This window comes from Hoplias malabaricus, chromosome 11 (genome assembly GCF_029633855.1).
Source record: "Hoplias malabaricus isolate fHopMal1 chromosome 11, fHopMal1.hap1, whole genome shotgun sequence".
Taxonomy (NCBI): Eukaryota; Metazoa; Chordata; class Actinopteri; order Characiformes; family Erythrinidae; genus Hoplias; species Hoplias malabaricus.
The window spans coordinates 9,323,453-9,349,657 of NC_089810.1; the positions used below are offsets into that span (position 1 = coordinate 9,323,453).

The window sequence follows — 26,205 nt, forward strand, 5'->3', positions numbered from 1 at the left end:
TAACTTATTCAGAGGTACTGGAGCTTACAGAATCACTGCCCCAAAGATGGAGCACACCCTGGACAGGGTGACAGTCCATCACAGGTCATCACTCACACATGTGGACACTTCTGAATAAACAATCCACCTACCAACATGTGCTTAGACTGTGGGAGGAAACTGAAGCACCCGAAAGAAACCCATACAGACACAGTGAGAACACACTACACTCTTCACAGCTAAACTAATGTCATATTATTTGCTTAATGTTGGTGTATTTGTGGATTATAAGGCCTTTAAAAAAAACAATACAACATTAAAAATACACGGAGAGCCTCATATGAACAAATTCAGATAGCCGAGGTTTGTGACAGCATAAGGAACCTAAGGAACCAATCCGGTCAATTTGTGGGGCAGGGCTTACCAGCTGCAGTCGTGTGGTAGAGGAGTGGGTGGAGATATTCATTATTTCGCATTCTGAATAAAGGTGGAGAGTTACATCTAAGCCCTTTTCTAGGCGTCAGGGGAATAGTTTTTTTTTTGTTGTTGTTAAATAACTTATGAAATATATAAGTCTCCTGAACAGAGATGTGTTTATAGTGGTTTAATCCACCACCGGAGGGGGACTTTAAATGAAGTGTGTTGTTTGAACGGGCCTGCGTGAACGAGTGTTAAACCCAGAGGACTTGTTCGGAGATGCAGGCGCTAATTTTGAATGTCGGAGACGGAGAGGGTCGTTAGCAGAAAGGCGTCGAGGGTCCAGCACGCCTGCGCCACACTAACAAGATGGCGGAGAGTGCGGAATTGAAGGTAAAGCGTAGCCATAAAATCACTATTGACGCCGTTTCTAGGTGTAAATATCCGCCGATGCCCGGAGCGGGGTCGGGGGGAGGTGGTGTTTGTCCGGGTGTGGGGTCGGGTCGGGTGTCTGTGGAGCGGAGTGCTCCGCTGTGAGCTCTGTCTCAGGGGGGACACTGTTATTGTTGTGATGTTTGTGTTCAGCTGGAGTAGCGGTGGCTAACGAGCTTAAGCTAACGGACCTGGACCTAGCTTCCTCTTTACTTTTAAATCAGGTTTTTAGAAACCTCTGAGGCTCGGCTCTTGGCTCCAACGGCGGTGTGAATTTAATAAGAATCGGATGTGTGTTATGGCGGGGTTTGGTGGCTCTGTGTTAGTAATAAGACTCGACTTCGCAGCGGACTGCCGTTGGCTTGGTTTGGGTTGGCTTTGCTCGCGTTGCTAACGTTAGCCGCCGGCTAGCACGGTCTACATGACCAAGTTCGCTTCTTGTTCACTCGTTTCTTGTTTTTCATTTTAGTTCCACATTAAATAGCGCAAGAGCGGTTCTCTTCAGGCGTCTGGACTTTTTAAGGTGGACCCGAGAATTCGAATAAAGGTGGCGAACAGAAAGCCAACTTCAGCTTGGTATTTGCATAAAGCCCGACAGTCTGAGCAGAGCTAGTTCTAAGCTACTTTCAAAACAACTACAGTCAAACAAGCATTGATGATGTTTATCTCTAGTTTTGATCGGACTTGCGTGTTTAATACATCAACCCAGCCGACGTACTCATTAGGGGCTCATGTGAGGAGCCCAACTGGCTTCCAGCAAGTTTTCTCCATGGGATAATTGTTGGCTGAACGTATGGATGCTCTTTCATTGTCAGTGATGGCACCAGGGTGGGTCAAACATAGGGTCTGTCTGGGGTTTACACGACCCACTATGGGGATGATGTATAGTGAGCACATTAAGTATACACAGCCCACTGAGGTCCCACTACTAGCCAATATACCAAACCACCCTGAGACCATGCCCATCTTGAACCCAGTCGGCCCATTCTTTACCATGTGGGCCTCGTTAATGTGTCCTGGCTGAGCTACGGGTGTAACACTGTTTAGTTAATTTTGCTGGATCTCTGTCAGGATCTGAGCACATTTAAGTCCGTGTTCACTAAAGATCAACAAGTCTCAGAGTTGAGCTGAAGTGTCCGCGAGAGATCTCCTCAAATGTTGAATTTGCTTCTGCCATTTTATTGTAAATTCTGTTGTGTGTTCAGTATCGTGTAATATTTTGTGAAAGGACAATTCAACAGAATGGTCGACTGCATGTATAGGATCACTTTAAGTGATCTTCAGATACTAAAATATAACACGAAATGGACTGAAAAAGCATGTTGTTTAGGGCTAAATGATTCATTCTATTTATATCCAAAGCACAGTGTGAAAGAGTGCAATTTTCAGCTCACAAGAGTTGAATGTATCTTACTTATAGCCTCCATTTTATAAAATAACAATGTTTTAAATTTTAAATGGGAACATTTAGCTTCTGTGTAACAGAGTTAGACCAGTCAAACACAACCAAACGCTGCGCTATGTACGTAACAACAACAACAACCACAACTAAATAACAATTATTCTCCCTCTAGTACTTTCCATGTCTGAAATTTAATTTAATTTATTTATATTATTGTTCAGTGACTGTCTAGTTCTACATTTGATACAAAATTGTGATAATGACCAGTTGTATCTAAAGCGATGTTTACTTTTAGAAGGATGCGTGATTACAATTTTAGACTTTATTATAGAAAACACTTTCACAGAAGCATTTCAGCGAGGTTCTATCTGCTTGTTTCCTTGCTTCCAGCTAAAAATGGAAATATGGATATAAACCTGAATCTATTGAGGTGATGGGTTTTAACTAAAAGTACTGATTGTCATTGACCAATGCGCGTAGTTTGTTTTTGCTTGTTCCAAATGGGATCTGTTGTCTCTGCTTTGGCCGGCCATTTGCACCAAAAATGTTTAAAGTCCCTGAACACAAGGCTTTTGGAACTCGTACTCCAGGGTGGAGACTGTTAATACTCCTCTTTCTGTGGTTTTATGTGGATGGATGTTTTCAAAATAGCTGATATTACACACATGGTTATTGGTGTTTCATATTGTGTTTATTACTTTGTTGCTGCACCTTTCACACTGCATGATTAGATCAGTATTACATTACTCAGATAAAGGACAAAAAAAAAAAACTTGATCAGGACATCCCTAGTTCTGTTTTAGGGCATGATTGAATGGGTAAACCAAACAGAAAAATTAAACCCTGGAGTGATTTCAAAGGCGATTTAATCTCTCACATTGTGCTCATAAAATAGATTAAAACATCGGATAACAATATAACTCCGTATTTGAGTCTCTTCGGACGAGACAACATTACAGTGAAAGCCTGATCCTGCACAGAGTTAATGTAACTGTGACCACAGGAGCCTTTCAGAGCAAAAGATACTGGAGATACTGAACTAGAGTGAAATTCTAGCACTAGTTAAATTTTTCCTTGTCCTCGGTGGTTCAAAAAATATTAACCTGTGTCTACCACTGTGAATAAGAAGCTAACGGCAGCCTCAGAAGTAAATGATATATGGTTGGTTCATGTGGCTGAAGAATACTGACAGGGGCTTAAGTTCATATGCAGTGAGAATTCATTTTTCATGTATTGATTTGTGCATTCATACACCTGCACGTTTCACACGAGTGTGTGTTCATATATCTACTTGTCTTATTACCACATGCTGTTTAAACATTATCCCAATCTTCACACATTTATAGTCTTGTATTTCCTGTGTTAAGCTTTAACTCTGTGTGTGCTGTACATTGGAGGGAAATAAGAAAGGTATGCATGGTATTATAGTAAAGAAAAGGGCTTGATGTTAAACTGGTTTCAGCTGGTCTGGGCTGGGTTTTCCAAAGGCTGTGTAGAATTAAGATCATCATTAAATGGTGGAGCAAGGGATACATTAAACACTCTCTTTTTCCCTCTCTCCTCCAGTTTTGAGCTTAATAATAAGCTAGTAACACCCTTTTATCTGACAGTGCTGCTAAAATAAGAGATTTATATCATGGGATTTGCTTTAATTTTATGTTTTAAAACCAAAACATTTGTGTTTTAGGTGTTTTAAAGTGCATATCTTAATGTTGTTTGTTGTTCTCATGGTGGGGAAGTTTCCTTATGACATATGACATCCTCCAGATTGGTGCTTCTTCACTTCTGTCTCTCTCTTTCTGTTTCTGTGTGACAGAGAGCAGTGCCTTTTTAAAATGACCACGCAAAATGAAACCAAAAGAGTAGGTTACAAAATCAGGAATGGTATGAACAAGTTCAAAAACAGCCTAAAAATAGATTGCTAGGTAGATGTTTCTTGTGTGTACACACCATTCTGCTTGTAGTGTTTTGTATATTTATCCACTTCTGTTCTTTGTCTGCACTTCTCTGAAGCACTGTGATTGAATTTCTACATTGTTCTTGTAATAATAAGGACTTTTGCCTCTTTTTACAAAAAATGGCCGTAAAATAACTCCAGTTAGCCTTAATTCAAAATTCTGCATTTTAGTATTTACAGCTAGACTAGGCTTAAGGATTAGTGAGTACAGGAGGTTTGTTTTAAACCCTGCTTAAAGTACTGGGGGAAAAAAATCCGGTTATGGAAGTCATCCAGGGCTGTAGTGTTTTTCCATGACACCATGTTAGATTTTTTATTTTTGTGCTTTGCACATTGCTGCTCTCACTCATTATTATTTTATTGATGTTGATTTGTTGCTGACCGTGACCCGTGGATAAGTGGTTACAGACAATGAATGAATGATTTGTTGCTGTAAGAACATAAAAATATTTTTCAAACCACATTACGTTCATGATAATCAGAATTAATTATAGCCTTAATGCTTTAATTCTCATCTACATATTTTATCATTAATTGAATAATCAGCGTTGTCTGTTCCAGTCATAAATACCTCTTCCCCTTTCTAATTCACTTCATTAAACACCTGAATACTCTTCAAAGAAAATGTAAATAAATGTAAACTCCAAGACTGAGCTCTGGGGCAAGACTGGTGCGTATTTTCATTTTGAAATGATCTATTGAGTGAACAGTTTGATTTGTTGAGCCTGGCTTTGCAGATGCCATTGGTTTTCACTCGCGCTTCCTTGCTTGCTAGTCAAGAATGCATGTTTGACGACAACAACTGCAACTAATTGCCACTATCAGCACAATTTATAGATGCCTTTAAAAGAAGAATGTGTGCATGGCGATGCCACTCACAAATATGCATATGCTGCGTCAAAGTATATTTCTGTCTCTTTCAGCCTGATTCAGTGAACTGAAATCCTTTCAGCGGGGTACAAGACGGCACACACTCTTTACAGGAACATTTTGGCATTCCTTGCTTCTTTGCTCATTCATTCATGCTTTGGATTGACTTGTGAACAATTGGAGTATTTAAATATCAAGATATATATTTTTATGATACATTTTCTGTGTGGGCTATATCCTTTAAGTTCATCACATCAGGCTCAAGCCTGTTGCTTACAACACTGTAATTATCATCCAAATTTAAAATCCCTTTGCCCTATAGTGACAGAAAAGAATGGAGAGGCTGTGTGTACACATTTACCAGAATGCTGAATGCACATAAATTCAGCCGACACTCCTACGCCCTCCATAATAAAGGATACCGTTTATCACCACGCTCTCAGAAAAAAAAGTTACGGTAGAGGTGCATTACTGGTCACTAAAGGTACAAACAGCGTAAATATATCTTTTAAAGGTAAAACAGTGGTGTTAGTGTGGTTTTGTTCCCTAAAGGCACATTACGTTCTTCAGAAAGGGAGGTCAATATTTGCAGTATTTCATTGTAGACCTGTGTAGAATAAAATAACGTAACTAATATACGTCCTGGAGATTAAATGCGACGTATGACATAGCACAATTTTTAATCCCACAGTGACACGTCTATACTCAATGAAGATGACATAACTGAGAAATTAAAACCTAAACTCTGTATCCTAAATTAATTTATACTGCCACAGCGAGCGTAAGAACGGTTTCGGTACCAGCTCATTGTAGAACGTTTGACTAGACTTATCCACACTGCCTGCTTTGGTTTTTCTTGTACATTTTAGCGTCTAGCACGATGGAGCAGTTGACAGTTTAGATTTAGAATGGATATAGATAACCAAGGTAAAAATACAATGGATCCCTTTGGAGGTCTGTCTAGTCTGCATGGCTTAAAATCACATTCTACCTAATCTACCTCAAGATAGGGTTTCACCACACAACTTTTAACCTGATTTTTTATTTATTTATTTATTTATTTATTTTTTATATATCCCTGGTTTCCAGCCGGACCGAGTCTGTGATAGTTGTCAGTTGGAAGGAAAGCTGTGTAGAGTGCGAGGGGCCCCAGACGTTTGATTTTTATTCGACCCAACTTTGGATGTAATCACATAGTGTAAATTCATCAACAGCCAATGAGGACAGAGCAAAAAACGTAAACACAGTTGCGTGCAGTTTAGCTCTACAGCGGAGGATGGATTAAACTGTAAAAACCATGGAAAAGTACAAGACGTTACATTGTAATAGATAGCGATATCCCCAAATATCCAGTGTTACCTGTAAGAGAAACAACAGTGGGCCACAGAACACACAGTTGCTTTATTCTAATGTTCCAGTTCACTGTAAATCACGCTGCACTGAGGAGCTAAATGTTTCTGAACCATTTAAGGTAGAACGCAGCCTCAAGTATGTGCTATTTTACTTATCTCCAGCTCCCTCATGGCCTTGACCATGTCTTCCCATCCGCAATCCAACTTTTTTTTTCTTCGTTTAGAGCTACACAAATAGCAGTGCAAACAATAACTACAACGACTTGTTCTATGTACATGTTTGTGTGTCTTATAGGCAACGCAAGTCCTGTAGTTCGGGAGTTTGGGGCCGTGTAGTATTTTATCCACAGTCATGTAGTGTGTGCCTGACATTTTTCTACTCTCTGTAAAAATCGGCCAAAAATATTGTGTAGTGAGTTACAGTCTGTTTATAATATGTCCTGACTTTAAAAGTCATGTAGTGTATCCAAGGCTTTAGCTTTTGCCCTGCTTCTCCCAGTCATGCTCTCCACAATTACATGGTAGTTATTTTGGAAGGATGGATGAAGCCTATGCTTTCTCCACATGTAGCCCCATCATCTACCCCAATGGTTTGGGACAGCTGAACAAACTTATAGGAACGTGCTCCTGTTGCACTGTTCTGTTTACCTGACCACACAGAAGCTCATGGCTGACTAAGGGTGTGTTTATACTTGTAACTCTATTCCCTTTGTCTGGACCAAACGGCAAATCATACGTTGATACTTTTTTAATCCTGGTTTGCTTAGCTTTAAATTAAAATAAATAAAAAACCAAAGTGATGTATATTTTGCGAGCCAGTCATCAGATCATTGCACCATGCTGGTCTTAATGCACTTGTGGAGGTATGTATACATGGAGGTGTTTGTGCTAACTGGAAACACAGCAAGAGGTGTCAAAAAGTCAGAACAGCAGCATATTCATGGTTAGAGATTTCCTCACACATTGGTTTGGATGTCACAGATGCACAAAAATGTTGAACAAAGGAAAATTACAGACTCTGGAAAAAAAAACCCTGCAACGAGACCACATGCCTGTTGTTGTTGTTTCCTGTCACCTCGTGTAAACTATTGTGTCCCATAGTGGCCTACTTCTTAAATATGACACTTTAAACATTTCTAAATCTAATACATCTACACCACTATATTGTGCACTACGTAGGGTAGAGGAAGATGTTTGAGATTCAGCGCTAATGTTGTGGTGGTGTAATTGCAGAGTGAAACAAGTCTAAATGATCACAACCGCATAGGCTCTGTGTTAAGTCAACACAGAAGCATAAATTGGCCATTGCTCCAATGAACCACACTAACGGAGCAATAGCAGCAGGGCTTGTTTTAATTGAACCAAAGTTGTCAAGGATAAACACACCCTGAAATCACTGAATCGACAGGAGGAACCTATTCATCTGTTTTCCAATCAATAAAAACAGTGATTTTCTCTCTAGAACTTAAAACATACTAAAACCTATCCAAAGATATGGTTTTAACATTTGCCAATGATTGATAATATATTTATATAATAAAACTGAGTGTTCACTGTGGCTATCCCCTTATACCAGCGGACTGACGTTTGCAGGGGATGGAGTCTCTCGTTCACTACGCATATTTAACGTCAACGTTTTATAGATCACCACATAAATAGTGAATTGTCACACACATGATCTATTTACTTGCTCCACGTCAGAGCAGAATATTTAGTTGAGTCAGTTTAGCCTGAAAATCTGACCAGATGTGAAAGTGATTTCCTGTACAAGTCTGAGCTTGGTGGCAGTAGTAATGAGCCAATGCCAGTGTGCTGCCTGCCCAAAGCAGTGTGAGTCCAAGATAATGACTGGGATTCTTTTCTAATGGTATCATCATGAATGAGCAAAGTGTAATTTCTGATAAAAACAAAACGTTATCTTGGTTATTTTCTTGAGACCTACTGGCAACGAACTGATCTAACACAGAGAATATACCACATCTAATAACTGCCATTGGCACGTTATATAACATGATGATAGGAGGTTGTGATTGAAGTTAATTAGTTTCAGGAGGCTTAAACCATGCAGCTGGAATGTTCCTGTTGCTCATATCGCTGTTCTAAGTACAGAAAACATGACTGCATGCATTCAGTAATTTATAGAAGAATGCTGTGGAAGATGTTGATCGTTGTTAGAGATGTTGTCCCACTGTCCTTATGGTTTTGAATTCAGGTCTGCGTTTTAGATTTGCACGTTTGCTACGTCACATTTGGCGTTTTTATAGTTTCAGCTCCTCTGAGTACAAGAATATTTCATTTTAAAATAGTTACAAGACCCAGGGACAATGTATATGAGGCAAGGACATAGACAGTGCCACCGAATATTTGTCTTTGGACTGGACTTATTTCAACAAATAATTCAACACTGATTAAACTCTGCAGCTGTTCTTCTAGAGGGCCAGAGTCAGCAAAGTTGATGGTGATTTTCCTGCTCAAACACATCTGTTTTTACTCATCTGTTAGTTATTGGGTTTGGTAATTGTGTTTGAGCAGGGAATATAACAAGACAGAGCAGGTCTTTCAGAGTTTAGAGCTGATGTCTGATCAGATTTATTGCATGCAGGATCCTATGAGAAACAAGTTGGCAGTATGAAAATTAAGTAGATGTATGTCTTACGGTGTATAAAGGGCAATGTACAGGTTGTGAATTGTGTGGTTCATGGCTGTATTACTATAGAGCCACTTTCTCATATGAACTCCAGAGAAACTCTGGAGTATCGGGTCAGGAGACGTCCGGGAGTAGTCCTTTCACACAGGCAGTGAACAACGGGAGTGTTTCTGTGTCAGGCGCATTTTCGCAGGAGGAAATGAGGAGTAGCACCTGTGCAGCAGGCTCTGTTCCCCCATGCGCTACTTGCGGGGGGCTAGTGGGTAAAGTCTGAGACAAATGTTGCAGGTGTTTGGATTCAGACGTAGAGCTTTCCTGGGTAAACTGGAACATTTATGGGTTGTGTGCATGTGTGAAAGGGGCTTATGTGCTGTATCTGTTATTACACGGGACAGGTTTGGACACACTATATGATCCTATATGATATTTGTGAGCTGGCAAATCAGATGCTTATCTCAACCTTGTTGGTGTCACTGCGATGTATGTGTTTTGTGGCACACATTAGTGAACATTTAGTTGCTTACTCTAGTAATAATAGTTGTTTATATAGCGCCTTTCTAATACACAAGGTTGCTTTACACAAAAGAGGAGAGGGGAAAAAAAAAGGAAAGCAGAACAAACTTATACCTGCAAAGTGCAGAAGTACTGATCGAAGAGGTAGGTTTTTAGCTGGGATTTAAAGGCAGAAAATGAAGAGCAGAGACGAAGACTTTGTGGTAATGAGTTCCAGAGCTTGGGTGCCCTCACACTGAATACTCTACCACCAGCGGTAACTAATTTGAATTTGGGTACTGGAAAAAAAGAGCGCTCTCAGTGATCTTGTAGGACAGTAGGGGTCCAAAAGTGCTTTGTATGCGAGCAGGAGAACTTTAAACTGAATACAAATCGAGAGGGCAGCCAGTGGAGCTTATGAAGAGCAGGGGTGATATGAGCTGTTTTTTTTTGAGTAGGAGAGAACTCTAGCAGCAGAGTTCTGAACGTACTGAAGGGAGTGTATGGTCTTAGAAGGAAGGCCAATGAAGAGAGAATTAAAGTAGTCTAAACGGGAGGAGATAAATGCATGGACCAGAGTTTCAGCATCCTTAATACAAAGCAGGGGACAAAGGTGAGCAATAGGACGTAGATGGAAAAAGGATATTTTGACCACTGCTTCAGGAATTGAAAGTGCATAAAGTCCCCTCCCCTGTCTCTTCGTTCTCTGAGCAGCACGTTAGACTCAATCAAACCTCTAACACAAAATGTACCTCAATTCCTAAAGTAAAACAGTAAAGTTGATTTTTCTGTACTGATTTTATTGTTGATGTAAAGCAGATGTTGAACTGTACTCATTTAACGTACTCGCTGCTGAGGGCAGATTTGCTGAATCTTTATTCAATTATTTATTTATTTTTGCTGAATAAGGGAAACGCTGTTTAGAAGCACCGCTGGCCAGCTAACAGGCACTTGTGTTTTAGCGCACCACAGCAGATTATTATTATTATTATTATTATTATTTTTTTTTTTTTACTCAGCGAACTCCAGTTCAGATCACACGTATTTACAAGACACAGCCTCATACCAGTGAGCACAAGTCAAGTGAAGGTTCCTCTGGATATTTTGCCTGTGTTCAGCTTCAATCTTCTCTTTTAACCCAAACTCAGTGCTAAACTTACAACTGCGGTGGGCTACTGGGTTTTTTTTATATATTTATTTATTTATTTATTTATTTATTTTTTCCCTCTCCACCTATTTTCAGTGTGTTACACCAGCTGTCAATGAGTTTCCACAGTGCCCCCTCCCTGTGACTCTCTTAAATGCACCTGAATGGACTCTGGCCTTGTAATTAAAGATGCAGAACAGAAATTTGACACACCACACACTTTTCATTTTGAGAAACCGTCCACATTTTTAAATACTGCGGTATATGGTATTACTGTGGTATTACTGTTATACCGCCCACTCATGGACATGCAGCCACCCATGACATTTGTAATTTGCCCAAATATTAACTGCACTTTTAAAGGCCAGATTATAGACAACAGTTTAGTACAAGTTTTCTGTGACTGTATGATTATGTTCTTTTATTTAACCTTAAGAAGGACTAATACATTAATTCCACTTCTGCACCATTACTGTGCATTCTTCTGCCTTCTCTGCAGGAGCCATCTAAAATCACCAGAAGTGTTATTTATTTTGCTTAGGAGAGGTAGTAACAGTAGTAGGACACATCAACAGTGATATTCCTGGAAGCAAGAGTGCTTACAGAGAGTAAAATAATTATAGCTAAACTCTTTCTTCTGGTAATTTTTAGATGGCCTTGTGAAGCGGATGCAGGAGCATGCACAGTGATAGTGTGTGAGTTGGATCTTCATCATTCTCAAAAAAGGTAAAGGCAAAGGGGGGAAATAACTCCACCCTCAACACTTGGTATAAGAGTTTACAGTGGTTATTTTTGCATAGATTTCCAGTTTGGTTGATTCTGATACAGACATGGGCATTTTCTTTTCTTCTGACTAACAGTGTCAGGGCCTTCTGATCAAATCAGTAATTATGTCTGGATGCTTCCTGGCCAAACTGCAGATAGGTTACGGATTAGTTAGTGCGGACAGAATGGACTTGTCCTGGTCACTAAAGATGACCTCTGAGACCTGAACAGTAGTCACTGTTTTATTCTTCGTAAAAGCACAGTCTTCTAAAGACTAAGCCTGTGCACTTCTTTCAGATCTGGTTAAAGACGGAGGAAGCTGTTCTTGACGTGAACAACTTCACTGGACTCTTATTTTGAAAAGTATGCAGCTAAATCACTGAAAATGACTTCAGTCTGTACTTTTAAAATATCTATTTTAATTATATTTATCAGATTTTTAATACGTTTTGAAATATCTGATATTTAAAAAAGATGTATATTTTTTTATTATATTTATAAAGCTGTTAGTTAACTTTAAATTGTTCATTCATTCATTCATTGTCTGTAACCCTTATCCAGTTCAGGGTCGCGGTGGGTTCAGAGCCTACCTGGAATCATTGGGCACAAGGCAGGAACACACCCTGGAGGGGGCGCCAGTCCTTCACAGGGCAACACAGACTCACACACACATTCACTCACACCTACGGACACTTTTTGGGTCACCAATCCACCTACCAACGTGTGTTTTTGGACTGTGGGAGGAAACCGGAGCACCCGGAGGAAACCCACGCAGACACAGGGAGAACACACCACACTCCTCACAGACAGTCACCCGGAGGAAACCCACGCAGACACAGGGAGAACACACCATACTCCTTACAGACAGTCACCCGGAGGAAACCCACGCAGACACAGGGAGAACACACCACACTCCTCACAGACAGTCACCCGGAGGAAACCCACGCAGACACAGGGAGAACACACCACACTCCTCACAGACAGTCACCCGGAGGAAACCCACACAGACACAGGGAGAACACACCACACTCCTCACAGACAGTCACCCGGAGGAAACCCACACAGACACAGGGAGAACACACCACACTCCTCACAGACAGTCACCCGGAGGAAACCCACACAGACACAGGGAGAACACACCACACTCCTCACAGACAGTCACCCGGAGGAAACCCACACAGACACAGGGAGAACACACCACACTCCTCACAGACAGTAAAATTGCAGTGTTTAACTGGACGAATTCTGATCGTTACTGCCTTTAGATGATTTTGTTTGCACAGCATCTCTTTTTAAAGTTAACTTTACACCAAATCTCCAGATTATTAAAGCCACAACACCAGAGGGTGAGAAGTTTTCCCAATATTTTTAATGAGGCGACTGGACCTGTATTTCTGCTTATTTTTGTAATCTGAATACTTCACAACTTCATGTTTATCAAATACCTAATAAATATCAATAAAATAAAAAAACTCATTCATATACTCCCTCATTTATATCAAATATACAAAATTCAGATTCAAATAATTATGTAAGTGATTTAAGCTCCAAACAGGCGCTGGAAACTCTTTCTTGTCCTCTTTGACTTTGGGGATCGTTTCTTTGGGCATTGGCCTCCTTTGCCTTGAGGAGAAACATTCAGATTCTCCCCTCACCGACGGCACCAGTGCACACAGTTTGTGCCGGGGGTAGGGGATGGGATTAATAAAGTGTTTGTTTGTGTCTCTGTTTGTATGGACAGTCCAGTTGGCACTAAGCAATAAACTGGTGAGGAGTCTCTGGTCATAAAGATGAAGAAATGTGAGCTGCTGTTCTCTTTATTTTCTCTGGAGTGGAGCTTTGCTGCTTTTGTTATGAAAGCTCAGTCAAAGCTTAATCATCCCCTCCCCCAACATCTCACCATCTCCCCCCACTCCACTGAGCCTTAGTTTTAATAGAAACCAAATGTTTGGTACCATATCGTTTAGTTTGAAAGTATCTAAGAACTGAAAAGCATTAGTCATTTTTGTGGTAAATCTTATTGCATTTCAAATATGAATTTTAAGCTCAGTGTGATGATCTTATCTGTTGCCCATCGCACACGAACATCTGTTGGTATGAGGGTGGAGCCCAAGCCATGACTAAACAAGTCTACATCAGAGGCCAGCGAGGCAGCAGTGTAGGAGGTGTCTTTTTCACTGGGAGTCAGTGGATTCTTCTGATAAGAAAACACCTCTCACTCAAACCAGTTTTAACATTTATTTTCGTTTCCTTTAAGGAAAGAAACGGTGTGTTTTCTTGCTGAGTTCTGCATAGTTATTAGTGTGACTCGAGGTATTTGTGGTCACGGCAATCTTGGTTTTGTTTGTGCCTTAGAATTTCTCTGAATCAAAAGCTTGAAGGGCTTCATCTGGTCTTTGTTGTGTTGAGAACAGATTTTTTAAATCCCTTACACCACATAAACACTGCTCTGAATTGTTGTATTCATGCATTTTTAATGAGCATCCGCAATTTCTCAAAATAATGAATTTCCTCCTCTGTTTCTTCTCTGTTTGGACTGTCCAGCAAATGGTGATGAGCCTGCGTGTCTCAGAGCTACAAGTACTCCTGGGATACGCAGGGCGCAACAAGCACGGGAGAAAGCACGAACTCTTGACCAAAGCGCTCCACTTGTTGAAGGCTGGCTGCAGCCCTGCCGTGCAGATGAAGATTAAGGAGCTCTACCGCCGCCGCTTCCCCACCAAGATGGTGTCACCGACAGACCTCTCCATTCCAGGGGTCCACTCCACGACAGGCGGAGGTCCTGGAGGCTTACCTGCGAGCCTGGCCCAGCTGGGGTTCGACAGTCACGGCGCTGCCTCGCCTCTGCTGCCTGTATCTCTTCTGGGGCCCAAACACGAGCTGGGCCTTCCACACCTACCTTCTGCCCTGCATCCTGTCCACCCAGATGTCAAGCTACAGAGGCTGCCTTTCTATGACGTGCTGGATGAGTTGATTAAGCCCACCAGCTTGGGTGAGTGATATTCTCTGCTTGGGCCTAGATCCTTCTCTTCGTTCTGTGACACCTACAGCAAGGTGCTCTTGAAGTGATTTATAGCTTATCAGATTGGACCAAGTCCAGTGCGGCTATTTATAGTAATGCAGCTAAATGTAAAGGGACAATATGTATTGAAAGGATGTGTTGAAAGAGAGACCAGTTGACAACCTCTCTTTACCCCTCAGAATTAAACAAGCTGTTTTTGTTGTGCCTTATGATGTACGTACGTAGATCATCCACAAGATTAAAATCATTGACAGGTGAATAACAGTGATGAAGTTGGCGCCTACTGAGAGTTGAGATATACCTGTCACATTTTGAAGTTGCTCTGTTGAAAGCCAGAAACAGTAAAATGTAAGTATTTGAGTGAGTTTGAAGAGGGCAGTGTTGTGGTCCAATGTGGGACACAGAGTTAACCAGCAGCAGGGTCTTAGGCCTGGGGTGAATGCTAGCCCGTCTGGTGTGATCCCTCAGGACTACTGGAGCACATTGCTTAGAAAACAGGTTGAAAATAAGCTGTGTGTTAGGCCACGAATTGGAAATTGCGAATTCTTTTGATTGTTCTCTCAACATATTGATTAATATTGTCTTGTTGTGGACAGAGGTTAAGCCACAGACCAGGTTTGTAATACTGATGGGGTTTGTTTTTTTTAAATCCTAAAATGAAATAGATTTAGGGCGGCATGGTGAGGAGTGTAGTGTGTTCTCCCTGTGTCTACATGTTTCCTCCGGGTGACTGTCTGTGAGGAGTGTGGTGTGTTCTCCCTGTGTCTGCATGGGTTTCCTCCGGGTGACTGTCTGTGAGGAGTGTGGTGTGTTCTCCCTGTGTCTGCGTGGGTTTCCTCTGGGTGACTGTCTGTGAGGAGTGTGGTGTGTTCTCCCTGTGTCTGCATGGGTTTCCTCCGGGTGACTGTCTGTGAGGAGTGTGGTGTGTTCTCCCTGTGTCTGCGTGGGTTTCCTCCCACAGTCCAGAAACACACGTTGGTAGGTGGATTGGCGACTCAAAAGTGTCCCTAGGTGTGAGTGTGTGTCTTGCCCTGCAGGGGACTGGCGCCCACTCCAGGGTGTGTTCCCACCTTGTGGCCAGTGGTTCCAGATGGGCTTTGGACCCACTGTGACTCTGAACTGGATAAGCGTTTACAGACAATGAATGAATGAATGAAATATATTTGGTCTGTACATTTTGAGTCATTAGCAGAGTGTAAACTCTTCTCTCTCTAGATTGTGTTAGTCTTTCCTGGGCTGCCTGACACATCCTGTGTGATAAGCTCTGAAGTGATGAGCCTTTGGTTACGATGGTAGCTACAGCAGCTCTTATCTCCCTCTCTCACTCCTGAAGCCTTTCCTTTAAGAAGATTGGATTGCGTAACTGGGGGTTATTTTTGGACCTGTTGTACAGTTCAACTATGAACATGAGTAGTACATGAGCTTATAGAGTAGAGGCAGATAGGGGCTCATGTGTTTGGTGTTAGAGAAGTATTTTGATATTAGCGTCTGTTGTTCTTGCATTAGATGCAGTGTTCATTAACATACTGCTTTAAATACTCTGCCTTGTGCAGAACGGTGGCCAGGATGTTGAATACTGACAGTCCTTGTGTTGTTTATTGCCACTTTGTTGTGATCAAATGGTTCAAAATTAGATTAAGGTTAAAAGCTTTATATTTAGAAATGTTTCAGCTTGTAGACTACCACCTTCTCTACAACACAAAATGACGTTCTTACCACAGGAATAAAAGACAACGACCCCTCCCTTGTATCCTCTAGTTTATCTTTGCCTGTGTTTTATCTGTGGCTGTCCACCAATTAATCTTTTCTCATTGTGTATGTTTATTTGTCCCCTTGTCTCTCTTCTCTCAGCCTCAGACAACAGTCAGAGGTTTCAGGAAACATGCTTTGCGTTTGCATTGACACCTCAGCAAGTCCAGCAGATCAGCAGCTCAATGTAAGTGCAGGACTTGATTGACAGTATCTTGGTTAGTGGGATTTATTACCATGATCCCTTTCTAGCCCAAAGCAATGTGAAGATGAGCAGGGATCACCTGTTTCAAGCAGTAGCTTCATGTACTGACCATATAATGTGGTTGGACTGAACATGCGTAGGAGAGCAAATTGTAGTTGTAACTGTTGATCACTCCTACAATGATCTGGAGTTTCAAACATGCCCAAGCTATCTTTCAGAATGTTTGGTATGCTACTTCTCACTCTCCCTCTCTACTCTCTGTCTCTTGTTTTCTGCCTCTCTCTCTCTCTCTCTCTCTCTCTCTCTCTCTACTCTCTCTTGTTTTCTCTCTCTCTCTCTCTCTCCCCCCCCCCATGTGTTTTCACAGGGACATCTCTGGGACCAAATGTGACTTCTCAGTACAAGTTCAGCTAAGGTATGACAAGAGCACGCTTCCTTCACAGTGGAAGCTCACAACACAGCCTTGGAATGAAGGATCTATTAATAATTTAGTCTGATAGTGAAAAATTACACATTCTTATATGAAAGCCTTCATAATTTACATCATTAGGTGATTATATTAGGAAGAGTATGAGTGCTATAGTTAAATGCCAAAGCTTGTGTAAAGCCCAAATGGCATTTTAACCTTTCCTAAATGTTTAGGTTCATCCTGCATTCCAGTACTGTCTCTGTTTGGGTTTCACACAGTCCCTGCCTCCTCTTTTTTTTCTCTCTCTCTCCTTTCAGGTTTTGCCTATCAGAGACAAGTTGTCCTCAGGAAGATCATTTCCCATCCAACCTTTGTGTAAAAGTGAATGGGAAGCCCTGTAACCTCCCTGTGAGTCTGAGAATATTTAGTTGCTGATGTGCACAATAGAAATGTCAAACTCTTCCTGTCTGATCCTTTTAATGCGCTGTACCCTCAATGTTTAAATCTATACCTCTGTCCTGTGTAGCAGATTGAATACTGTGTGGCTCGGGGGTGTATAGAATAGTCACTAAATGGTAATCCTATAGCACAATTGTTGCATATGACTATTTAAAAAATTATAAATAGATTTCAACAGTATCTGTGTGTGTACACCAGTCAGCCACAAGATTAAACCACTCACAAGTGAAGAAAATATAATTGATTATTTGGATACGGTGGCACCTGTTAAAGCCTGGGATATATTAGGCAGCAAATGAACAGTCAGTTAAAGTTAATCTGTTGGACACAAGAGAAACGGGCAAACGTCAGGTTCTGAGGACTGTATATAAAAACTTTTATGCTTAAGGCATATTCATATATTCATTCATATAAAAGTGCAGAGAATCACGTCTGGACATACTCCAGTGTTGTTGTTTTTTCACACATGTAGCACACAGCTGGAGATTTCCTGTGTCAGATGCATTCTTGCAGCTGGAAAAGTGCCCCGTGCCTAAGGCATGCGGAAATGCTTGTGCAGCGTGTGCAGGAGACACAGCAAGAACCTCCGGTACATTAGTGGCTCTGTTCACCCATGCGCTCACTTAGACATTACCTGGAGTTTGTATTAGGGCCCTAACAGGATGAAGTCTGAGTAATGTCTTGGACAAATGTTACAGACGTTTGTGTTACCGTTAACTTTAGGTTTTTATACTTGACGTTTTGCTGCTTCCAACACATCAACTTCCAGACCTGACTGTTTACTTCTTAGTTAATATTTTTCAACCCTTGACAGGTGTCATTTTTAACTAGATATTCATTCAGTCATTTCATTCATTTATTATCCGTAACCCTTATCCAGTTCAGGGTCACGGTGGGTCCAGAGTCTAGCTTGAATCATTGGGTGCAAGGCGGGAATACACCCTGGAGGGGGCGCCAGTCCTTCACAGACACACACACATTCACTCACACACTCACACCTACAGACACTTTTGAGTCGCCAATTTACCTACGTAAAAATGTTACCTTCGCAAACGTGTGTTTTTGGACTGTGGGAGGAAACCAGAGCACCTGGAGGAAACCCACGCGGACACAGGGAGAACACACCACATTCCTCACAGACAGTCACCGGGACAAAACCTACACAGACACAGGGAGAACACACCACACTCCTCACAGACAGTCACCCGGAGGAAACCCACACAGACACGGAGAACACACCAAACTCCTCACAGACAGTCACCCGGAGGAAACCCACGAAGACACAGGGAGAACACACACCACACCTCACAGACAGTCACCCGGAGGAAACCCACACGGACACAGGGAGGAGAACACACCACACTCCTCACAGACAGTCACCTGGAGGAAACCCACAGGGGGGAGAACACACCACACTCCTCACAGACAGTCACCCGGAGGAAACCCACGTAGACACGGGGAGAACACACCACACTCCTCACAGACAGTCACCCAGAGCGGGAATCGAACCCACAACCTCCAGGTCCCTGGAGCTGTGTGACTGCGACACCTAACTGCTGCACCTTCATCCATCTTTTTGTTTTACACACGAAATGAGCTTTTTCTATCGACCCACAGGGCTATCTTCCTCCAACTAAAAATGGAGTGGAGCCAAAGCGACCAAGCAGGCCCATCAACATTACCTCCCTTGTCCGGTTGTCCACAACAGTCCCCAACACTATTGTTGTGTCTTGGACGTCAGAAATTGGAAGGGTAAGAAATTACTTTGAGTGCTGTAAACCAGCACCTTCACAGCACTGTAGAGACATTTATGTAGCGGTCCATATTCCATTAAATGTATATAACACATGCTGTGTTTTCCGTGTTTTGTTTAGAGTTATTCCATGGCTGTGTACCTTGTCCGGCAGCAGTCCTCCACAGTTTTGCTACAAAGACTAAGATCAAAAGGCATCAGAAACCCAGACCACTCCAGAGCACTCAGTGAGTTTAACACTGGACCTCCTGTCATGTGGAATGCGTGTAGTCAAATGGCTATTTATGCTGTCTATGTATGAACATTAAGTATGCGGGTTTCAGACGATGTAACTGTCATTGCCCAAATACTTCTGTGCATCCTTTTACGCTGAAATGGCTGTTACATGGTGACATTGGATGAGGTAGTGATCTGTGAGGGGACTATCATCAATGACAGAAATTGCAGGTGAACATCATTTCTAGTTCTTTTGGAGGTCTTCCATAACTTGCTTTGCCAGGTGGTCCCCACACATCAAGAACTGGAACCCAGTGCGCCTCACAGTTTGAATTAGTGGCTACACTGCCCCCACGATTTCCAGTGGTACTGCTTATTTTCCTCCGCATCTGTAAGCTTTCTGAAAATGTGCACAAACATGGACAGAAAGAATGCAGATACGGACAGAAGAGTTCACGTTTAACCTTGAGCATGCGAGTCCCTTAAGGCATTGTATTAATTATGTAGCTTTTTCATTTGTCCTCATTGTATTGTTTTTGTTATCAATTGGGTCCCAAGCTCCAAATGTCTTAACAGTTTATTACAGCTGGATCCACACCCCAGCACTGTGCTCAAGTATGCTTTCATGTGGATGCGCACAAGGATTAATCATAGCCTGAGTAACTAAACTTGGCTTAGCACTGAATGTTATTAGACGTTCTCATTGTGCAGCTGGAACCTTGTCAAATAACTTGTGTTAATTAAACATACGTTTTGAGACTGTACGTACCACAAATGTGCTTTAGCACCCACATGATTCATCTGGATTTAGTTTTGTCTTTGTTTTTTTTGTTAATTCTTTCACCTCCACAGTTAAAGAGAAGTTGACTGCTGACCCTGACAGTGAGATCGCCACAACTAGTCTGAGGGTCTCCTTGCTCTGTCCGGTATGTCTTTGTTTACCCTTCGTGTTTAATCTGTCATATACAGGCATAAGTGCGGGTGTTTTGTTTTCAGTCTTAAGGACATCAAATAATACACGTGTGAATAGATGACTGTCATAAAATATAACGTAATCACCTGTTAGTATTTAGTTCAAGGCTAAAATGATGTGATCGTTAGAGTTTTCCTGTGCCTTCTGAGCTACAATAACCTCATTTCCTCCTCATCCTCTCTGTGCCCCTTCTGGTGCCTCAGGGCTGAAACAGTGTTTTTGTGCCAGCAGTGTTTACATGGCTCACATTCAGCTGGTTGTGCAAGATCCCTGACTGTATAGACCACCTCTTAAACATTAGTAAACATGTAAATTAGATTATGTAAATGCAGGCATGCTGTGTTTCACTTATTTGAGAATCTGTGTGTGTGTGTGTGTGTGTGTGTGTTAATGGCAGCTGGGGAAGATGAGACTGATGATTCCTTGTAGAGCACTGACCTGCTCACACCTTCAGTGCTTTGATGCTACACTCTATATACAAATGAATGAGAAAAAGCCCACTTGGGTGTGTCCAGTCTGTGACAAGAAGGCCCCATATGAGCACCTCATCATTGACGGGTTAGTGCTCCATCATCCCTCCCCTGTTTTATTGGAGTTGTGTATGCCTCTACATCTCATCTGGGAAGGGTTTCTGAGTTCAGCTCGAATCTAGAGACTGTTCTGTGATAATTATTAAACATTTCTTCGTTGCTGACTCAAAATTCTAGGTTTATGAAGACATTTTATTTATAAAATATGTATGTCTTAATACTTCATTTTTGTAATATATTTATGTATTTGTTCACCTCAGTTAAAGTCTGTGTATTGATTATGTCTAAAGTCATTGTAAATAACGTAATAGTGAAGAAGGGTGATTGTGTTTCTGCGTGCAGGTTGTTTATGGAGATACTGAGCAGTTGTGTAGACTGTGATGAGATTCAGTTTAAGGAGGACGGCAGCTGGGCTCCTATGAGATCTAAGAAGGTGGTGCAGGAGGTGTCCGCCTCCTCAAACGGCCTGGAGGGTAAACATAGACACGGACTTTCATTTCCTCTAGAGGAGTTGGAGATTATTGTTCCTGTGGTCAAGGAACACAATGTGTTTCTATTATGGAGTTCTGCTTAGAGTCAGTTATATACTTTATATACACATTGTCATAATAACTGCTCTTCAAAGCTACGAAATTCACTTAAGGGGGTTCTTGCCAAAGAAAAGAAAATATGTAAAGTGATGGGGATAATCTAAGGACTGTTAAGTTGAAAGGTATTATTAGATCCTACAAAATACAGTGTCTTTTATTCTAGGATCCTGATCAAACAGGAAGTACTTCAGTGATTCAGTGATCCATTCTTTGGATGATTCCTCGTGTGTATGTCGAATATTCCTTTGTGGTTTGCTTGGTTTCAGGTTCGTGTCGAGCTGTGGTGTCCGACCACAGAAACAGCTCGTCCAATAGCAGTAGTAACAGTAAAAAAGTGGAGGTGATCGACCTGACTCTGGACAGCTCTTCAGACGACGATAATGATGAAGAGCCTCCCCCCAAACGAGCCTGTCCGTCTCTCTCGCCCACTTCACCCCCAGTCAGCAAAGGGTGAGTGTACATTACCACACGTTCACTCTCAGTGGCTTCTCAAGAAGCTTAAGCGTCAGTCATTGGTTGAGAAACCGTGTTTATTTACGTTGAGAACGGTTGTTTAGTTTTAACGGCTTTATTTATTGTCTTCGCGCAGGGTGTTGAATCTTCATCATCAGGCATCACCGGTGACGCGAGCTCCCAGCATGCCAACAGTGGAGACGAACTACCTCCCCCCTCCCCCTCCTCTCATTCAGGACTATCGCCACTATTACCACTCACACAATGACATGTCAGGTAGGGGCCTAAACCACCTCCTGAGCAGAGCATGCGTACATGGGGGGGAAAAAATGGGTGAAAATGGCAGTAAGGAGTGCTTCAAATTTTTCAACATTTACGTTTTTTTTTTCTGGAATATTTGTTAAAGATATTTTACTGTTATTTATTTCGTTATTTTTTTGTTCCACAGATCTGAATTTCTTTTCATTTCTACAAGGGGAAAATCATCCGGTAAGCTCTGAATTTGACTAGCTTTTAGGTCGGGCTAAGGGCTCTATATCATATTCTGTTCCTGCTACGCTATACGCTGTACTCTGTACAAAACCTTGTATTCATTTCCCCCTTCTTTCATACACACATTTAAATAAATTTTAAACAAAAATAGACCTAAATGAACCCTTTCTGTTTGCCTTATCTAAAGCTATAAATGTAATCATGCGAGATTAAAATGGAAATCATTTGTATTAAGTTTTGTTTAATCAGTAATCAGTAATTATAAATATATAAACCTCAATTTTGTTGTTTTTGGGTAAATATTGGCTGCATAGCAAAGTTTAGGTCCCTAACTTCGAGAACACAGAGAAAATGCATTTGAATGTAACAAACAAAGGTAGAAATGAATGTGGGTGTCAATGTTACAAAACTTTATGGTGAGGGTGGTGGGAGCAGCAGTCAAATATAATTATAGCACCATTTAAACACCGTTATGACTGACTGTTATGACAGTATCTAGCTAAATAACCAACATTATTCATGACAATAGCCTAGTAATAAGCTAAACTCAAATGTAGAGGTACCGTTATTCTTGTAAATGTGATCGAAGTCGAACTCGAATTCATCCGACACTATAAACCTCCGTAATGCAGCTACGTAGCCGAGTATAATCTGAGCCACCGAGTTTAGCGAGTCAAGCTAACGTTAACTAACACCAACTAAAACAGGCGAAGTGAGTGTCCTTACCCTGTTTACCTCCATGTTACAGAGGCTCTTGAACACCTTTCGTTGGTGTCCTTACATGCCCATATTGTTGGAAAAGCGCCAGTGAAATGAGCTACAGATAACGTTGGGTTACTTGACGTAATCCCTGGTTCTTTGATAACAGAGTGAGGTGTTTCACTATGGGAATCGCCTTGGGCGTGACCAACTACGGAAGCTCCAATTGCATCACGTCTGTCCATGACAGACAGGTCGACTCGTAATGAGGCTCCGCCTCTGCCCCTTAGCCACAGTCGGCCTCCCTGAAAAGGTTATTCCAGAGAGATTTCTTCCCGTCCCAGTGCAGGGAGGGAAAAGTTGGTGAAACACCTCACTCTGTTATCAAAGAACCAGGGATTACGTCAAGTAACCCAACGTTCTTTTTCTAACTTCGCTCGGTGTTTCACTATGGGAGATATAGACTACTCCCGGACTGCACTCTCCAGAAAATAGAAAGAAGGTTCTGAATAAATGTCCCATCAGAATGGATCAGACATACCAGCCTCCAGTACTGCATGTGCTAAAGATGGTCCTGAAACATCTAGCCGGTAGAACCGTGCAAACGTGTTCCCTGAGGCCCAGCTCACAGCTGTGCATAAGTCCAGTACTGACACACCCTTAAACAATGCCCAGGATGTTGCCATACCTCTCGTGGAATGGGCTCGTAGACCCTCTGGTGGTTGTGAGCCCTTACATCTATATGCCACTGCTATAGCCTCTATAATCCAATGTGACAACCGTTGACGAGACAAGGGTTTTCCTTTATGAGGAGTGGCCCATGATACAAATAACTGATCATGTCTCCTAAAACCAGCTGTTCTATCTATATACTGACGCAAGGCCCTTACAGGGCACAAGCAGTTAAGTTTCTGATCCTCCACAGTGTTAAAAGGTGGGGGGTGAAAAGCCGCCAGTTCTACTGTCGGGCATCTGTAAGCCGAGCCTATCACTTTTGGCACGAATACAGGATTAGGACGCAGGTGCACCTTAGTGTAGCCTGGGTCAAACTGCAAACATGAAGGGCGGATGGTTAATGCCTGTAATTCACCAACTCGCTTTGCTGTGGTCAGTGCCAGGAGCAAAGCTGTTTTAATGGAAAGAAACTTCAGCCCCACTCCCTCTAAAGGTTCAAAAGGGTGACAACAGAGTCCATCAAGTACCAAGGACAAGTCCCACGGCGGAACCAAAGGTCTGCAGACAGGCCGTTTACGACGTGCCCCTTTCATAAACCGAGAGACCAGAGCGTGCTGTCCTGCAGGCTTATCCCCAAAACCCACATGACAAGCTGAAATGGCTGCTAAATATACCTTAATTGTTGAAAAGGCTTTCCCTTTATCCAACAACTCTTGTAAAAAACAGAGAAGCTCTGACACCGAGCACTGAAAAGGAGTGACATTTCTTAGTACACACCAATTTTCAAAAACTCGCCATTTATGCTCATATAATGTGCGCGTAGAAATAGCCCGGGCGCTTTGAATTGTATCAATGACAGCAGGTGGCAGACCTATCGCATTCAGATTCCACCTCTCACGGGCCAGGCCCAAAGAGCCATCTTGTCTGGGTGGGGATGATATATTTCCCCGTTCGCCTGTGACAGTAGGTCCCTCCTCAATGGGAGCGGCCAAGGCTGGCCCGCAAGCATTTGAACGATCTCCGCCACCCAGTGCTTCGACGGCCAGTGTGGAGCTATTAGAATAAGAGACAGGCCCTGTTCCCTCACTCGCGTCAGTGTGGGAGAAATTAAGCTTAAGGGAGGAAACGCGTAAAGAAGGACGTTTGGCCATGGGTGGGCTAGAGCATCCACACCCAGAGGTGCATTTTCGTCCCACAGGGAAAAATACAGAAGACATTGTGCGTTTTCCTGCGAGGCGAAGAGATCTACGGCTGCCTGTCCGTATCTCTGCCACAACTGAGTCACCACTTGCGGGTGAAGCCTCCAATCTCCGTACAGAGGATTTCCCTTTGACAGAAGATCCGCCCCTCTGTTCAGTATCCCCGGTACATGTGTCGCGCGAATGGACAAAAACCGGGTGCTGCTCCACAGGAGAAGCCTCCGAGCCAGCTTGTGTAGCTGTAGTGAGCGTGTCCCACCCTGGCGGTTTATATAAGCTACCACAGTAGAGTTGTCCGTTTTCACCAAAACATGCTGACCTTGGAGAAAATTCTCGAAGTGTCTCAGTGCCAAGACCACTGCGAGAAGCTCTAGATAATTTATGTGAGCCAGACTGAGCTGGGGGGGCCACAGCCCATTCACAGCTCTGCCCATTAGAGTTGCTCCCCAGCCTAGCAAAGACGCATCCGTCGTTAGGGTTATCCTCGCGGACACGCCCCCAAGGGGAATCCCCGTTGTTAAGACAACGGAGTTTCTCCAATGCCGGAGAGCCGTCACACAAGCTGCTGTCACTTTGACAGGACGGTAGAGATGACTGCGGGTGCATAACCGCAGTGACGCTACCCACCGTTGAAAATCTCTCATCATGAGAAGTCCCCACTGCACCACTGAAACAACTGAAGCCATGAGTCCCAGCATGCGTAGGCAAAGCCGTAACGAGACCACCTTCCCCAATCGAAAACGGGAAAGACATTGTTCGAATGACGTTACTCTCCTCTCCGACAGCCGAACTCGATAGGTGAGGGAGTTTATAGTCAGGCCTAAGTAATCTGTGCACTGTGAGGGCTCTAGACGACTCTTGGTCAGGTTTATTTTGAACCCCAGATTCTCTAAGTGACTCAACACTGTATTGGAAACTCTGAGCGCTTGATCCCTCGTGCGGGAGCAAACGAGGTAATCGTCTATATAAGAAAAAATCCTGATCCCTTTGTTTCTTAACGGGGCAAGTGCTGCTTCCACACATTTGCTGAATACCCGTGATGCCAAAGACAGCCCGAACGGGACCGTTTGATATTCGTAGGCCTTGCCTTCGAATGCAAACCTGAGATATGTGAAAATAAGCATCTGACAGATCGATTGTCAAAAACCAATCGTGCTGACGAATCGACTGACATAGCACTTTGTGTGTTAACATCCTGAACGTGTATTTGCGTAGATGTCTGTTTAACACACGGAGATCCAAGATAGGGCGGGGTGCTGCGCCCTCTTTCTTTGGAACGACAAAGTAGCGGGAGTAAAAACCCTGCTGACTTTCCTTTTCT

General features: G+C 42.5%; 1 protein-coding gene across 3 annotated transcripts in view; it reads left to right on the forward strand.

Moving 5' to 3' along the window:
- Positions 1-456: 456 nt before the first annotated feature.
- Positions 457-26,205, forward strand: part of pias1b (protein inhibitor of activated STAT, 1b) — a 33,492-nt gene continuing 7,743 nt past the window's right edge. The window contains exons 1-13 of one of the 3 annotated variants that reach the window (XM_066685002.1): positions 457-789; positions 14,005-14,452; positions 16,334-16,418; positions 16,804-16,851; positions 17,163-17,253; positions 18,922-19,056; positions 19,179-19,284; positions 20,126-20,199; positions 20,644-20,804; positions 21,119-21,249; positions 21,633-21,816; positions 21,956-22,095; positions 22,268-22,308. In XM_066685002.1, the coding sequence (XP_066541099.1) occupies positions 766-789; positions 14,005-14,452; positions 16,334-16,418; positions 16,804-16,851; positions 17,163-17,253; positions 18,922-19,056; positions 19,179-19,284; positions 20,126-20,199; positions 20,644-20,804; positions 21,119-21,249; positions 21,633-21,816; positions 21,956-22,095; positions 22,268-22,308 (1,668 nt within the window). In that variant the 5' untranslated portion in view covers positions 457-765. Of the gene's footprint in view, positions 790-10,106; positions 10,162-11,349; positions 11,422-14,004; positions 14,453-16,333; positions 16,419-16,803; positions 16,852-17,162; positions 17,254-18,921; positions 19,057-19,178; positions 19,285-20,125; positions 20,200-20,643; positions 20,805-21,118; positions 21,250-21,632; positions 21,817-21,955; positions 22,096-22,267; positions 22,309-26,205 lie in introns of those variants that run through there. The other 2 variants (XM_066685001.1, XM_066685003.1) reach the window with 2 other exon arrangements.